Genomic DNA, 18179 nt, shown 5'->3' on the forward strand with positions numbered 1-18179 from the left:
TGTATATCTAGGGACACAGAGCCTCCTTGGTTCCAACAGATCTCCTGCTGAGATCTGATTGCCTACCACCACATCAACCAGGAAGTGGTGGCAGCCCTCATAGTTCTCGGGAATCTGCCCCAAGTCCTAAAAAAACACAAACAGAAAAAAAGACATAGGGAGTAGGGTAGGGGCCAAAAATATTTTTTTTATATAATTTGCTCCCATACTCTCCCAGGATAGGCCAGGGCTAGAGGGTTGGTGGTGCAGATATTACTTGATAGGAGGGGACACGTGGTCCTCCTTCCCCGAGCCTAAAAAGGTCCCTGGGAGATAGGGTTCCCGGGACTCAAAGGCAAACCCTGTGCTGCGTCACCAAAGTCTGTGAATGGCATGGGGTTGGTGGCCTGAAAGGGTTGGCTGCCTTTGGGTGGCTAGGCCACACGGTCTGGCCGCGGGCCAGCCCTTGAGGCCAATGCCTCATTGTACAGGGCTGCATGGTGCGGTTGGCCACAGAGTGTGGCGAAGTCCCCGCTGCACACAGGCCGATGGCTGTGCGCAGTATGGGGCTGGCAGCCTGTAGAGAGTTGGACATAGGGCCTGGCTGCAATCCAGGCGCTGCACCCAACCCCACACACGACCAAAGGCCATGCGTGGAGTGGGGTTGGCGGACTCTGGGTTGCTGCTAGCGGGAAGTTGAACATAAGGCCTGGCTTGTCAGGCCCCGTGGCCATGCAACCCCACGCCTGCAAAACGAAAGGCTATGGGACTGCCTGCTTGTGGGGGCGTAGGCTGCCTCCTGGTTAGTTGGCTACACCAGCACTTATAAAAGATATAATTGTGAAAAAAAGTTCAGGATAAAATTAAATATTAGGTAAAGATGTTGTCTCCACAGTGGATACCTCTTAGTCAGTGTTGTGATATATGGAAGCCCACACCGGTGAACGTCCCTTCGCTCGCAACTCCAAAAGATCTGTTTTCTGACGATACCATGTTTTCATATTTGAGGTTTCTGAGTTTTACAATGAATGTATGATAGAAGGATAGTACAATGACGTTGGAACTTCAGCACAATCACATTAAGAGCCGTCTGTTTTTTTGAATGTCACCAACCTGGGGATCCTCGGAGCTGTGCTGAAAAGGTCCCATACTGCTCATAACGGCAGTTCCCAGGACTGACATGAAGGCAGATCTGTGATCCGACACTCTGGTCTTCTGCCAAACAACAGCCTGCAACGAGATGGCACAGAGTCAACCTCTTAACGTTAAATTTAGACTTGATGAGCGACAGTCATCTGTAACATTGCGTGCTTCTAAACATATATGAAACCACGAGTACATTCTTTTGAAGAAACTCCATCTGACCTCTTGGCTTTCATGACCACCAGCAAATAACCTTAGAACTCGGTTAACAAATGTTTGTTTTATATTACGTTCTCCTTTTACTTTCGCGGAGGACGTGGGCACACGGGTGCGTTTCTTTTTCGGATTCTTACAGGCCTGGTCGGAAATGCAAGCTTGTCAATGCCAGCATCGCCTTGCGCTTGACAGCCCTAGTACATGCATGCTTATTTAAATACTTAAACAAACCGGAGAGGAGCTCGCCTTCCGTGGGTGTGTACAATGCCGAACCGGTGCTGTACCATCATTACCGGACCCTTCCTGCTGAATACCACACGTTGCAGAACCGTGCATCACGTGCACTCATTTCCGTAGACTCTTGCCTGGAACACCTCAAATGGCAGTGAACTGCTGGGGCTCAGCGGACAGGGGCTGGTAACATAGGCAGCTGGGCAAGCGGAGTAACAAAACACGCAGAAATTGTTGCGGTTGTAAATTGGATTATTTGTAGGACCAACCTCTCGATAACCCTGAAATCCAATCTGGAGCATGCCTGTGACATGAGGCTGCTCCAAGATATTTTCTGCGCGTTTCTGTGGGCTTGTTTAGCTGGCTATCCCAGTCTATCTCAATGCACATTGTTTAAGGTAATATGAATGGCCTTTAACTGCAGTTCGGGTGGATGCACAAGCAGAGAGGCATCATGAACGTGCCTCCAAAAGTGAATCAGTTCACAGCATCAACTGCACAGGAATATTGGCAGCAAAGATTTCTCACCATCATGGTTCCATTTTATGTTGCGTTATCCGTGGCACTGTACACTTCGGCATCGGGAAAGCTTGCGCTCATATGTGTGTAATAAAAGCTAATAGTCGGCCTACTTTTCATAAATATAAATGGCCAAACAATGAGTTCTAGACTGATATAGGGGTGCAGACCTAATGGCTTTCCCAATGCATTTCTCCTGAGATGGAGGGTGTGCATGCACATGTATGGTGACCATCTTGGAATGGCTTTTCATAAAATATAAGAAAAAGCATGTCAAAATGGCAACAGTATGTGGGATCCAACAAGTGCACACAGACTTGGGTGGCCATTTTGGAATGGTTAAAATAACATTCAAAGATGGCTGCCTGCTTATGCACTGGTGGAAGATGTCATGTCAGACCGAGCACGGTGGGTATGTTAATTTACTAATTGTTAAATTAAGAAATGATGGAGGAAGAAAGGAGGTGAGAGCAGGAAGAACAATGAGAAAGATAAAGTGAAAAAAGTGCCTCATTCATTGGAAAACAGGGTGTTGATGTCAGCAGTGGAAGTATGCAACTCATTCAATCATAACCCATTGAGACGGAAATGTTCCTTCAGTGGGACAAAAACAAGAATGAGAAGTAATGCAACATGAAATAGGTGAATGAAATTTAGATAAGCAAGAAAGTCACTGAGTCATGGGCAAGGGGTGGCTTCGAAGCCCACTATAGTTTGTCTTGGATACAACAGATCTGTTGTCAACAGACAGCTAACACTGTAAGCGATAACTAAAGAAATTCTATTCTATGCCTGGCTCTGAACCTTTTCCAAAGAAACTACAAATATACTGTCTCAATACCACAGCGAAACACTTTCATAAAAGCATTGCCATTCTCAAGGCTTTTTCATGTCCCCAAGGTTAATGTAGCCATTCTATTCAAGAATGATCTTAAGCTGCACCCTAATGTTACCCAGTTTCAACACACTACATACATTCTAAAACTGATGACTCTTACACTGCTGCAACCAAAAATCATTTATAGAGCAGCAACTCTGCAGAGTCGCTGCTCTATAAATGCTAAACTAGGATTTTCCTTAAGGGCAACCCCCTCCCCTTGTGTGACCAATTTTTACTTTCTATATTTTAACTTTAATGATAAATAAGACAAAATTCTGCTTGATAATTAAAGGAACTGGAATGTCTTTACAGATATTACAAGGTTTAGAATAGTATTCAGTATCTATTGCCTTAATCTACCAAACTTTGAATGCAAACTGGACTAAATTGCATGAGTGCTTTCACATGTAAGTACAGTGCCAGACCTAAATTACTCTATAGAAGAGATCCTCCGGCCACATTGTCTCTTAAAGCAACTCAACCTTAAGAAGAGACCTCAAGCTTCAAATATTCTCAGGTTATCTTAGCAAAAGCCAAGGTAAAACGATCACTTCACACTTTCTCTACAAGATCTAGCAAAACTCAACAGGGGATTAGTAAACAACTATTAGGCGTCCTATATCTTGAGAACAGCATGCCAGTATACTAAGAGGGGCAATTCTAATAGTAGCACCAAGGCTGCATCTTCAACAGACTGATCACTCTCATACTGAAGTATGTCATGTCATCTTCTATTCAGCATAACAGGTTTCAACAACATTAACCTCTGGCACCGAGGATTCAGGGGACTACAGTGCCCAATCAGCATTTCCAACTTATACCTTATCAATGTTTGCTTCAGGAGGTGCACACAAATGACTACATTTTAAATCTCAGTTCTAAAGAGGCACAATTAATATTCTTTATTGAAACGAACACAGAAACTGTAAAGAAGATGACAGAAATTAAACGCACAATGGGCTACCTTCCAAAGAATACAAACTCTCAGGTTAAAGCTCTTACCAATTGATGTGAAGACCTGGAAAACAGATCAAGACGATCTCAACAATTCAGGGATCACTCAAGTTAGAGAGCATGATAATAGAATTCTTACTGCTAACTTTACTCCTGAGAAAATCAGACCTCGGGTTTCTTAGTTACCTCCAGGCAAAGGACCAGGCACTGCCAATAACTTTGCAGAGGTATAGAAACTATTGCTTAAATAAATAACTCCACAATTTAAAAGCTATTGCTGGAAATACGAAAAAAAACAACAAGGCTTGTTCTTCATGGTCAAAATCTGGACTTACAGTTTTTATTTCAAAAAAGATAAGGGCCCTAGAGACTGTAAATCTTACTGATTTATATCACTTCTAAACATCGACTTCAGACTTTTTGCAAACCTTTGAGCAAACAGATTGAACCTTATCACTAACATTCAAATTTCAACATGGGGTTGTCCCCGAAAGTAACATTACTTTGCATAGTAACCTAGCAATTGCATTAATAGACTGATATGAAACTTTGCAAGAACCATTATTCAGTTTTAATTGGAAGTCAGAAGGATTTTGATTTGCTGTTTCTGAGAGTTCTCATGGGAAGTATACGAAGGTATGAATATTCATCAGGCTTTTATTGAACGGATACTGATTCTGTATAAATGCTCTGTTGTCACTGTCTGTATTAATAGTAGCAGTCATGAAGAGCTGGATCCAAGCCAAATTTGTAAGATAACTACATTTATTTAAATTGGGATATGCTCAAAATCTGACATAGATCAGGCCCTCTAGCACTGACTTTGGAGAATACTGCTCAAATCTCTCAATTCATATCGCATGTCAAAATTCCCCAATGAAGTTTAAAATTTCTCAAGCTTACAATCCTTCAAGGAAGCTGGGATGCTCCTGATTGGAGGTTGTATTACTGTGCCTGTATTTATAAACATATACGATTTCTATACTCTTTTGTCACTCCCAAGGGCTACTGGACAGAGTGTTTGTTGCATGAATGCATACAAAGCTTATCTATAAAATTTGCCAATCATAAAAAGTTAAACTTAAGAAATTGCTCACTTTAGGCAAGATCTGGGGGGAGATCAAGACATTTCGCCAAATTCCCAATTTTAATCCATTGAAAACTAACTATGAATTACCAGATCTGTTTCATGATAAAATGTTTGAAAAGTGGCATCATCAAGGTATCGTGCGACTTTAACCTTTGTTTTCAAACTCCATACAAATGTACACAAATTAAAACTGGTGATACAACTCTTTGGGATAATAAGCGGTCTCAATGGCTACAAGAACGCATAAAGCCAGGTTAAATTCTTTCAATAGTCCAGAGAATCTGTAGAGTCATTACAACTACTCGACTAAGGTAACAGCGATGTAGAACGTTGATCGCATTCTGCACTACCCCACATGAACCATCAAAATGGTAAAACTCTATTAAAAAACGCCTCCACTCTTCACGCTCACAAGCTGACAGTGTTCATATGCTTGTGATATGCCATTCATTTTGGATCTCCATCTTTTTTAAATAAAAATGAATACGTAATCTCCTTATTCAAAAGCTATACTGCCAGGCATTTACACAAAAGAGATGACCTTTTACGCAATGACAATAGCTGGCTTACTTAGCGCAAGAAAAAAGGCTATAGAGCTCCAACTTTCATGGCATGGTGGCAATAACTGAACAAATCTTGTGAAATGCAATGATAAATTGCCACCAGCAGAGGCACTGCACATGAATTCAATTGCCAGTGGTCGGCTCTTATTTCCTTTTTAAGAACGTAGGCCTTCTAAGATAAAATATTTGTCCTCTTTTCTTTTTTAGGTCGAGCCTGCTATCGTAGAGTATGGGAGAGAAGCCGCGCCGACTCTCTTCACATATTTTTCATTGACTTGCGTCACTGTCTTTCTTAAATGCTGTCTTCTGATTTGTTATTAGGCTTGTTAGTCCCTCTTTAGTACGGCCATGTCTTCATTTATACCCTCTCATGGCAACTGGCCCTTTTACTTCAGTTGTTATACGGGACCTGTTATTTAGTCTGTAAGCAATATTTACTTACTGAGTTTCCTTCACTGCAGGCCGGACATGCGTGGCTTCAGCTGAAACCGCTTGCGGTTTTTTTAAGCAGCACAGCTTCCCCCGTAACATGGGAGCCTGCTTTAAATCACTTTAACCCGGCATTCTCGTGTCTGTTTCAAACCCCCTCCCCCCAAGTAAAATGGAATTAGAAATGATTAGCAAATTTAGTCATGTGAATTCCAATTAGCCCATAATCCTGTGCGAATGGGAGGAAGCTGACAACAGCACATCTGTGTTACATGTCATCTGTACTAAACCCATCTGATGGGTTGTTTTTTTAAAAGCCTGTTTTATTAACAAAACAACCACCACCAATACCACCACCACCACTAATACCACCACCTCCACCAATACTACCACCACTAATACTACCACCACCAATACTACCACCACCAATACCACCACTACCAATATCACCACCAATACTACCACCACCACTAATACCACCACCACCACCACCACCAGTACCAATACTACCACTAATACCAATACCACCAATAATACCCCACCACCACCAAAATAGTATACATTCTAAAGTAATTATAAGGAATCTGCTCACAGAAATACTGAGTTGTTCAATTCAAAACGAACCAGACAAAGGTGTCTGTTGCCAACTGTATTTTAAAAACGTCACATCAACCATATGTCTACTCCCACCTTAGCAGCTTCACCTGATGACAGGCTTTAAGATGTTCTTTTTTATTATATTCGGACAACTATATTCTTAGGGCAAGGGCCAGGAATGATCTGTAAACTCAACTGTAGGTAATCCAACAATACAGCACGAAAGGCAACCTATAATATTAGGATCAAAATCACAATGGATGCTTTGTGGCATAGAGGAAAGATTAGGCACTAAGTCTACTTGTACTGGGATAGCAACCAACGAGCAAAGTACAAACCTTTAAATATTTTGGTGTCGCCATCAGAAACCCCTCGGTTGGGAGCAGCACATAGCAAAAGTAATTACCAAAGCCCAAGGAATAACAAGGGAACATATGTTTAGCCAAAAACAAGGGAAACTCCCCTCACAACAACTTAGATCAGATCATCCAGGAAACAGATGATGACAATTTGTGATACTGCTGAAATCTGGAATCTGCGACTTGATATTTCACCAGTAGGATACAAAGGCACGCCTGCAAGAAAAACAACTGCCACTGTTCTCTTAGAATCCAACGTTGGATATAAACCATGGATGTGACACTATAGCTAGAGCTGCTGGCTTGGAAATTAGGGAACCCGGTTCGAGTCTCAGTGTTTGCTCAACATCATGCGACTGTTGGAAATCAGCATCTCCTGTGTTTAAAAAAAAAAAATAATGTGACTCTTGTGTAATGTAACTGGTTCTCATGTAAAAGGTTACAATACCTTCAGATCACTGTTTGCGATATAAAAAACAAATAAACTGCAACAAAAAAATCCAGAATATTCCTCATTCTATGCCGAGAACCCAGTAAGAGGCTTAGATACACTTAAAAATTGAAAACAAATCTGTAATGCTCAATTTAGCAGAATTTCCAAAACTGCTTTCAATTAATGTCTAACTAACCTAGCAATAAAGATAATCTTTAAAACGCATCTAACGGCAAAAGACATTGCCTTGAGATCCAAAAGGAGAATAACCTTTCTAGTGACAAGTACCTAGCTTTTTATATCATAACAGCAGTATAGTCTTACCAGAAGAAAGTGCTCTTCTAAGCACAGAGTATCACTTCACCTATGAATAAGACCTTGCTGAATCATGGCTAGTTATCTTCATAAAAATGCCAGAGATGATGTTTTCAGAGCAAAGCACCTTTCCCTATTTTTTTTGTTGCAAAGCATATGCACGGAGGATAAGAAAAAGACCAATTTCCAATCTAGACCCAACTGGAAAACCGGCTAATCTGTAAAAGAAAACACATCAGGGTCTACCTACTAAGAAATCCTAACACTGAAATAATCATATGCCTTCTGTATAAAGCATGGCGCCTTTGATTTAGAAAGATAAAAATGCATAAACCTTAACAATACACAATTGCAGAGTGAAAATAAGCCCAGTGGCATGTCCACCAAAGCATGCCCTACATAAGCATCTGAAGTGGTTATGAAATGCCTGTTTTCTGTCATTTTTAGACTTTATTCTCAAATCTCCACTTGATACATCAAATTGCACCTCCCTCTTGGGCTATATTTCTCCCTACATAGTCGCACCTTTTGATTCATCACGGACCTTCCTCACTGTAAAATCCCCATATGAAAGTCTCATTATTAAATATGTACATGGGGCTATTTTATAAAATGTTAAATCTATTATCAAATGGTTTCATGATGTGATATAGACTTTCTTTACTAAGTTGTGCATTTGGAGTTCCCTCATGAAAGGCCGCATTTGTGTTTCTATTGGAGCAGTGCCTTGAGCACAGTTATAAATCCTAGCTGTTGATTACTACAAGGATGTTATTACAGGGCCTGATGTCTCAAATAGTTGATAGTGTCTCACAACAAGGTCTCTATTGGAGAGATTATAACCATCCACGGTTCCACTCCACTACATAATACTTACAACAGGTAACCTAATAGTTGAATACTGGAATGTAAATCACAATGTGCACAGAACAGCTCAATAAATTATAAAAAGGATTGGGCATTTTATTTTTTAAAGATGAGAACCCTCACTCACCACTTGGGTGACATGCTTCATCATTGGGTTCCCTCTTATACACAGTGCCCACAAGGTTCACTGTGTGGGCTACACCTCTCCCTCAGGAGAGGAGCGTGAGGTGTTCTTCACTCCAATGTTAACAAGCATTTGCAATGCAATGGTCTCGGCATCATTAAAGGTAGAGCTATTGGCATTGCTCATGACATTTTTTTTCTTTAAATCAAAAATAAATGGGCATTGTCATTAACATTGCCAATACACAGCACTCTGCACTCAACAGCCACAATGCTCTGCACTCACTGCTCTGCACACTCACTCTGCACACTCACCACTCTGCACACTCACTACTCTGCACACTCACCACTCTGCACACTCACCACTCTGCACACTCACCACTCTGCACACTCACCACTCTGCACACACACCACTCTGCACTCACCACCACTCTGCACTCACCACCACTCTGCACTCACCACCACTCTGCACTCACCACCACTCTGCACTCACCACCACTCTGCACTCACCACCACTCTGCACTCACCACCACTCTGCACTCACCACCACTCTGCACTCACACCACTCTGCACTCCACACCACTCTGCACTCACCACTCACCACTCACCACTCTGCACTCACCACTCTGCACTCACCACCACTCTGCACTCACCACCACTCTGCACTCACCACCACTCTGCACTCACCACCACTCTGCACTCACCACTCTGCACTCACCACTCTGCACTCACCACTCTGCACTCACCACTCTGCACTCACCACTCACCACTCTGCACTCACAACTCACCACTCTGCACTCACAACTCACCACTCTGCACTCACAACTCACCACTCTGCACTCACAACTCACCACTCTGCACTCACCACCACTCTGCACTCACCACCACTCTGCACTCACCACCACTCTGCACTCACCACCACTCTGCACTCACCACCACTCTGCACTCACCACTCTGCACTCACCACTCTGCACTCACCACTCTGCACTCACCACTCTGCACTCACCACTCTGCACTCACCACTCTGCACTCACCACTCTGCACTCACCACTCACCACCAGGTAGAGATAATACTAGCACCCTAGCCCGCTCACTGCCTTTTGTATCTGAAACCTGCAGGGACTTTTGTACAGGCTGCATGCAAAGCTTGACATACATACATCTTGGAGCACCTTGGAAGTGTTGCAGCAGAAAGAGCAGTCGTTTTAATTTAAGTAGACTTAGGTCATTTAATATTTTGAAAATGGTTGTACGTCCTGAAGTAGAAGCAAAGATGCTTTTCATTTGCATCAGTTAATGTAGTAGATTCTGCCTGTGCAATGTACCAGCGTGTTTGTGATTGGGTTATTTGCTGTTGTGGGTCTCCAATCACGCTCCTACATAGTTTCTGAAAAAGCTTTCTTAGTATCGCGGCCGCCCCGGAAGTCAGGCACGGTCGCCTGTGACGGGGGCGGGGCCACGTTCAGACCGGAAGAGGAGGCAGGCGGAGTCGTTGCGTCTCCCGGCCCGGGGCTCCTGTGAGCGGTGTAGAGCCCCGGGGCCGCGCCAGCAGGAGGTTGGGCGCCGCGTGCTGAGGTAAGGTAAGTTCCAAAAGGCTGGAGCGCGATTGGTGCACTTGTGTGTGTGTATGCTCGTGTGTGTGTGTGTATGTATGTGTGCGACGGTGACGGCGGGGGAGGGGGAGGGGCAAGGGAGGGGGGGCCTCGGTGCACTTGTGTGTGTGCGCGCGTGTGTGTATGAGTCAGGGGTGGTGTCTCTGTATGTATGTATGTGCGTGCGTGCATGGGCGCTTGTGTGTGTGTGTATGCGCATGCATGTGTGGTGCTTGCGCTTCCCAGGAGACAGCGCCTGGCCACAGCGCGCGTTCCAGTTACAAATCGCCTGGAAGGATGCGCGTGGCCGGGACTGTCTCCTGGGAAGCATAGTCGCTAACAAAAGATCTCGGCGGAGACGCGCTTCCGCGCGTTGACGCCGAGACCTAAAAATGAGTGAGGGTCAGAGTGCAAAATTATATCAAAAGTGTATTAAAACCATCTCATATAGGGAAAAATATTTTAATCTGTATCCCCAATGAATACCATACTCTCCCCGATCAGACTGATTAGCTTCGTATCAACAAGCCACTTAATCAATGCGAACATTCCGCAGGATGACTCTAGTACTAATAGAACAACTACTTGAGAGTCATCCTCGCAATGATCAGACTCCAAACTCTTTTGTTATGCAGTGTTCCAGGACGGCACTCAAAGAGAATTTTTTCAGTTATGAGGGAGATCTATATTGGCAAACAACTGGCACTTCAGTGTGCTCCCAGCATGGCTAATCTCTACATGTATGGGTTCAAACTAAAGTTATTTTTGCGTCTAGCAATCCCTTTGCACAACGCCTTAAATTGTGGAGATGATATATAGACGACATACTGGTCATCTGAGAATGTGACAAGGAGTCTCTAGATCTAGTTTCCCAATGGCTGAATTTCAAAGACCCAAATCTAAGATGCACTGGTGAATCTAGCAATAGTACTGTATCGTATTTAGATCTAAGACTGTACCCCAAGGACAGGAAGATTCAAACTGAATTATACCAGAAACCCATGGCAAGGAACTCTTTGCTTAGCTACTACAGTTTCCATCCACAAGCCTTATTGAATAACCTCCCAATAGGACAGTTCCTAAGGTTACGAAGAAACTGTAGCGAAGTGACAAGGTATAAGATACATGCAAAGAATCTTAGCAAGGAATTACTTGCTCGGAATTACCCAAGGAAATTTGTAAATGGAGCTGAAAAGAGGGCACAAAACAATCATAGAGATGCTCTCTTAGAATCACATGAGAAACCTGAGAACAAAAGGATGGTTTGTGTGACCACCTTCAGCAATTTGACAGATAATGTTAAAAAGGCTGTCAACAAATCATGGCACATTTTAAACACAGGGACAATGTCGCTAGAAAGACCTCTGTTTGCACTGAAACAAAGTAGCAATCTTGGAGATTTATTAGTGCATACAAGACCCAGGGGTACAAAACAGGAGACTAGGCAAACCATGATATGGGGTACTTTACCAGTGATAGGACATTTCCCTTGTGGATCTTGCTCTGTAAGCCCATTTACCAGGAATGTCACACAAATGGATCTGGGTCTCAAAACACCATGGGTACTGAATTCACATATCAATTGTAACAAGTGCAAGACGGATCGCCCAAAGCTACAGAAGGTTAATGTGGAGCCCGGATTCTGCCGGAGACCAGAGGTCTCTGATCTCTGTATCCCCGATGTGGCCGCCCTACCGCAGAAGTGATGCATCTGTCACCACTGTGAACTCTGGTTGGGGCAGGGAGAGGGACCTGTTGTTGACCAAATACTGGTTCATTAGCCACCACTGCAATTGGTGTGCAGTGCCCTCCGAGATCTGGATACAATCAGAAAGATTCCCCTGATGCTGTGCACACTGGAACTTCAGGTCCCACTGCAGAGTCTGCATATGCCACCTGGCATAGTCCAGCAGCATGATGCAGCAGGCTATGAGGGCCAGTATCCTCAGTGTCAGTCTGACCGAAACACGGGACAGAGTTCTGAAAGATCGGAAACATAGCCAGATTATCCCAGACTCGTTGCTCGGGAGGATAAGCACAAAACTGTGCTGTGTCCAGAATCACTCAGATGAAAAGGAGCTTTTGAGAGGGAATCAGGTGTGACTTCGGCACATTGATGGTGAACTCCAGCGAATGCAGGAGGTCGGCCGTAGTCTGGGGGTGCGCGCCCGAGCTCCCTTGGCCAAGTTGGAGAAGGGCCATGTGATCTTACAACATCCGATGGAATTGAGGTAGGAGGGATGGAGGGGTAGTCTCAAAGGGGAGGGAGTAGCCCCTTAGGACTATCTGCAAAACCCACCTGTCTGATGTGATGCTGAACCAGTGTGGGAGGTAATATCGGATCCTGCTGCCCACTGGCGAATGATGGCCCTGAAAGGTCAGGCTAGGAGGGCTTGGAGGCTGCTGTAGAGGGAGCACTGGTGGACTAGCCCGTCCACTGGCCCCCAGACCCACGACGGTGGGTCCCATGTTCCAGGCCAAGCAGAGGCTGGAAAGCTTGCGCTGGCCTGTGGCTCAGGACGGAACGTGGTGGGGCACCCCTTCCATGGGGCAAAAATCAGACTGTGCGGGGCGAGAGGTAGAAGCGAGGCCCAAGGACTTGGCCATAGCCCTGGAGACCTTAAAGTGCTTGGGCGCTTTGTCTGCTTTGTTGCCAAACAAGCGACGGCCATCAAAGGGCATGGCCAAAAGTGTATTTTGGACATCATCCAAAAAGCCAGTGGACCTCAGCCAAGTGTAGCATCTCAGGGCTACTGACATTGAAATCGTCCTGTCCAGCAATTCGGCGGTGTCCAGTCCACATCATATGGCGAACTTAGCTGCGTCTCTCTCTTTGACAACTGCACGAGAGAGCACGGCTCGGGTCTCCTCCGGGCACTGTGGCAGCATTGTGTGACCGTGTCCCTCACAGAATGGGAGTAATGGCCCGAGAGACATGCAGTGTTCACGGACCGCAGTCCTAAGCTGGAGGAAGAAAAAATTTTATTCCCAAGGTGGTCCAGCTGCTTGGATTCCCTATCATGTGGTACGGAAGGGAATGCGCCCTTCGAAGTTGAGGCTTAGACTACCAAGCTCTCAGGGGTGGGGTGTTGGGAGAGGAAAATGGGGTCACCCGGAGCCGGACGGTGGTGTATGGCAATCATCCTATCCACAGGAGGCCCAGTATAGGGCTTGGACCATGTGCCCAAAAGGATGTTCGTGAGGGCCTCATTGAACGTCAGCAGGGGCTAAGAAGAGGCCCTTGCCGCCTGAAGCACCTCGGTCAGGTGATTAGTCCTGACTACCAACGTAGGAAGCTTAAGGTTTAAGGCCTCAGCTGCCCTACCTAACACCACTTCATTTGATGCACCCTCCTCCGTAGCCACGGTAGGGGGAGATAGCATGCCAAGGGCTGGTGAGGTGTACAGACCAGTGGCCTCACCCAACTACTCTCTCCAGTCCGGTTCTTCTAACTGGTCTGCCAGAGGGTCCACAGTCCCCCACAGTCCTCCTCAGGTAGCCACTCACGGCGATAGGGAACACCAGGGGAGAGCAGTGGTACAAAAGTACCGGTCGGCGCCGGTTCCGACGCCGGTCGACGTCATTCCGGCTCAGTGTCCACATTGAGGGAGAGGCTGGGGTCGACGTCGGCTGAGGACACAACCGGCGTTGGAGGGGGCGGAGGTGTCGCTACTGGATTTGGCACTGAAGGAGGTGTCCCAAGGTCGACCGGCGCTGATCCGGATCCAGGGCTGGATCCCTGGGGGCCCTGCAGCACCGGAGCCGAAGCCGCCAGTATCGAACGCCTAGAGCCATCAGCTGAGTCTGCAGGGCCCGAAAGCGCACCAGCAGAGTCAGGCTGCCAAAAGATTGAGTGGAGGGCTTCGTAAAACTACGAAGTTGGGCAGGGGTCGCCCTGGCTCCCGGGAATGGAGGGAGGCTCGGGTCAACCTAACAGGTTACCTTCCGCAAACCGCGTTGTGTCTGCCAACGGATGGGGAGAACACGAAGAGAGACTATGCTGCTTCGCCTTCATTTTGTGCTTCGACTTACCCAAAGACTACGACGATGAGTGGTGGCGATGGCTCCGCGACTGGTGTCAAGACCTCCCTCTCGACCGGGACCTCGAGTGGCGCGAAGCGGACTGCCGGGCTTCAAGAAGCTTTCGGGATCGCTCCTGCAAAGAATTCGGGTTCATGGCCCAGCAGTCAGCGCACAACTGTGGGTCGTGGTCGTACTCCAAACACCAAAGGCACACAAGGTGCAGGTTCGTAACCAACATCAATTTGAGACAGGAGTCGCAAGCCTTGAAGCTTGTTCGAGGACAGTACATCCCTATGTGCACCAGGAGTCGAGCGACTTGTAAAGATGTTGTCAAAAAGTGACTTGAGTTACCACTCTCTCTGGATCTGCAATGGCTGGCGCGGAAAAAAAGAAAGAACCGACGTCAGCACGCAGGGGCAGTGTCTAAGTAGATACTGAAAATTCATTCCTGCATTCACGACACAAACGACGAACGCATAGTCGGCCGACGCCACCTATCGACGAGCAGGGGTACTGCTAAGGAAAAAATTCTCAGGATCCAGTGTGATGCCTGGGGGTAAGTCTAAGATGAGGAATCCATAACTAATATTCTCTTTCAGATAATGTGGTTAGAAATCAGACCTGTAATTTTAGACAAGTAAAACTTAAAACCTGAATGTTTTGGTTTAAATATATGAAGTTTTATTAAGGGGTTTATTTTAAATGTGACTGAAAACTGCATGTTTGGTAAAAGTAGACACAATAGTACGTTAGCATGCACCTATCATTTGCGATACTCAATGAGAGTAGTTATCGGTGTGTGTATGAAACTGTCCCACTATGACGCTGTAGTTGAAACAAAAAAAATCTTTAAGTTGTTTTAAGTGGCAGTCACATGTACTACAGCATTACAACAATCCACAATGATGATCTGTTCATTTTTTATGTCACATTAACCACATGCGTGCGGGCGGAATTCCGCTCGCACGCTGACATTTTTAAAATCGCATGTTACGTGGCGAGCTGGGCTCATCATCAGCGTGCGAGCGGGCTTCGCCACGACGAGCCCAGCTCGTCATCAGCATGCAAGGGGTTAATTTGAACGCACTCCAACAAACTAGCACAATAGCTTTTAAGTGTTCTTCCTAGCTTACATCACCCTTCCTCTTTTGATTTTTAGGTCTCCCACTGTAGTGTGGAGATGTGCATTTTACAGTTAATCTACATTAACTACATTCAGTTGTTAGCTTAATGAACCATACACTCGAGTTTGAATGCATTACAGTTACTGTAGTTGTTCATGTTACTACAGTTCCGCACATTATGCCTTGCTTCTGTGAAATTTCAGATACTGCACAGCTCTCCTTGGAGCTTATCTGGGAACTGCAGAATGCCAGTAAAAAAGCATTCACACGCATAATGACTCCTATTAGGACGTAAAAGTCCCCTTCAAGGTAATGGACGTGCACCATTGCCCTGAGTGCCCAACTGTACTGATGTCTAGATACCCAATGCTGATTTTTGTTGTCATAGGCAAACACGGAACATGCGAGTGTGCCATGACGTTGGCCTGTCTTACGGATTGTGGTCTTGTTGGACTGGGAGGGGCACCAAAAGAGAAACCCTCATAGTGGTGGAAAGTTACTACCTTCACCATAAGTTAAGAAGCATGAGCGTGGTGGTGCTAGTATTCAGTGTAGAGATCAGTAGGAGTGAACAGGTCCTTTTTAACCTGTGTCACTGGTGTGAGGCCTACAGCCTCACAAGCTTTTCAAAGGTTCCGCTGCTGCGTGCTTAACTCACTCTTGCCCTACATCAGGTTGGAGTGAAGTGCTGCGCAGCGCAGAAGGGGTGTACCTGCGGTCTGTGTTTACATGTCAGGGAAGAATGCCATACAGGAATAATACTGCACTGAGAAGTGTGTACTTGGTGTAAGCATGTGCTGGAGGTGCATGAGGTGTACACCACCTGAAGAAAGTACTGATGAGAAACCTGCAGGGTAAGTGCATGTGATGGTTGTATGCGTACATGTGAGTGGTACAATACATGAAGGATACCTTATGTGCATGTTAGATGCACATGCTAGGTGTATGTGTACCTGTGAGAAATGTAGTTCTTGAAGGGTGCAGTGCGTGCATGTTAAATGCACATGCTTGATGTATTTGTGCCTGTGGATGGTACAATACATAGGGGGGCCTGGTTCCATTTTGGGAGACCCAGGCCTGCATGGTGAAACATGGAGCAGGGACAGAGCGATTCCACCCAGACAGATGAAATGCGTTACTTACCTGTAACTGCAGTTATCCAGTGTCGTGAGTACCAAATGTTGCCACAGGAGTATCCTGGATCCGAAGCCAGACCCACAGCTTCCCCTCCCAGGTCCACCCTACACCAGATAGTAATATTACAACTGGTAAGATAGAGCGGTGCCCGAAAGGGAAAACAGGGGAACAAAACAAGGATAGGTGGGGGATTGAGAGATACAGCAGATAATTCGTCTTCTTATCTGACACGTTTATTCAGGAGGTCAAAAGGTCTGGATATCAGGTTACAAGGTGCTGCAGTGGAAATAAATAACATAGATTACTACGTTCTGCACAATCATACCTCTCTACTAATCTGAAGTAAATCTCACGTTTACTACCTGGAATGAAAGCAGGGTTGGCTTTACTCTTTATCATCCATGTATTTTTCACGCATCTACCATCAACCCTAGGATATTGTATCTGAACACAAAAATGGTCATGCAAAGACTGTTTACTGAACAAACAATAAATCTTTGTATGATAACAGGTAATCTCTTTACCTAATATTGTCGTATAACACATATACCGGGACTTGGTAGGAATGTGTCTTACTGTGCCCCTGCTAAAGCCAAAAAAGCAGTACTTGTTATATTCACTACTCTCAAGGAATGTGGGCTTGGTAATATCGATACCTTATTTTAATCACCTTATTGTGCAAAACACTTCCCCATCATATAGCCACAACCTTGTATCAAGAAGGAAGGATTCAATGCTATTCTTCCTGAAAAGCACTGATATGCGCTAGAACACCAGAACTCTGAGATTACAAAACACGGAAGGAAAAGTTACTGCACGACTTTTCCTTTCCGACTGCCGGTTACAATGTGAACCGCCGGCCAGCGTATTTAATATACAACACACGTGCACACAATGTGCCAAATTCTTTCCGACCGTAGTCTCTCCAAACAAAAAATAAGGAATCATGAAGTCGTAGTGATTCCGACTCTGAATAATGCCCACAAGCAAATAAACGTAGAGGGAAGGTAAACTGCTTACAAGACTAGGCAAAAAGAAATACAATATGAACTGAGGAATTCACTTTTTGCCATGTAACGTACCGTAGACGCCGAAACCCGACGAACCCGCTATCGCCACCACCGTGACCCGGCCGCGAACAGCTAAGCCCCGGAAACAGAAACGAACGTGAAGCATTGAGGAAACACTAAGGAGGGACTAAATACAAAACTACTCCATTGCGCATGCGCCCTTCTCCGTAGGGGTCGTTTTGCCAACCATTATGCACGATGTTTTCCAATCATTGCTACAGGCATGACATCCAGTATTGGTGTCTTTCATAGATTCACATGCCTGAATCATTCCCCGTCGTCGATACGGGAGCCTCCGGTATATAAAAAAGTAATGTCCTATAGACATACATAGAGAAAAATAGGCCCAAGGGTCCCACCTTAGTGGCCTATCTATGTCCTTTTGTAAAAAGGACCAAGTAAAGAAAACCAACTAATCAGCTACCACCTCCTTCTAGAACCCTCCGGTCAGGAGCCTAGGTCTCTCAGATTTTCGTACGCACCAAGCTAGGTAGGCGTAAACTTGTTGAGAGATAGGTGAGTCCTTCCAGGGGAG

At 45.3% G+C, this 18179-nt stretch overlaps 1 protein-coding gene across 2 annotated transcripts in view; it reads right to left on the reverse strand.

Moving 5' to 3' along the window:
• Positions 1-18179, reverse strand: part of PMS1 (PMS1 homolog 1, mismatch repair system component) — a 1062426-nt gene that overhangs the window by 678679 nt on the left and 365568 nt on the right. For both annotated transcript variants that reach the window (XR_015308390.1, XM_086955374.1), the window contains exon 7: positions 1093-1209. Coding sequence is in view for 1 of the 2 variants with exons in the window: in XM_086955374.1 (XP_086811500.1) it covers positions 1093-1209 (117 nt within the window). In the remaining variant the exon portion in view is untranslated. The remainder of the gene's footprint in view (positions 1-1092; positions 1210-18179) is intronic.

Source organism: Lissotriton vulgaris, chromosome 2_1 (assembly GCF_964263255.1).
Source record: "Lissotriton vulgaris chromosome 2_1, aLisVul1.2, whole genome shotgun sequence".
In the NCBI taxonomy this organism is placed as follows: Eukaryota; Metazoa; Chordata; class Amphibia; order Caudata; family Salamandridae; genus Lissotriton; species Lissotriton vulgaris.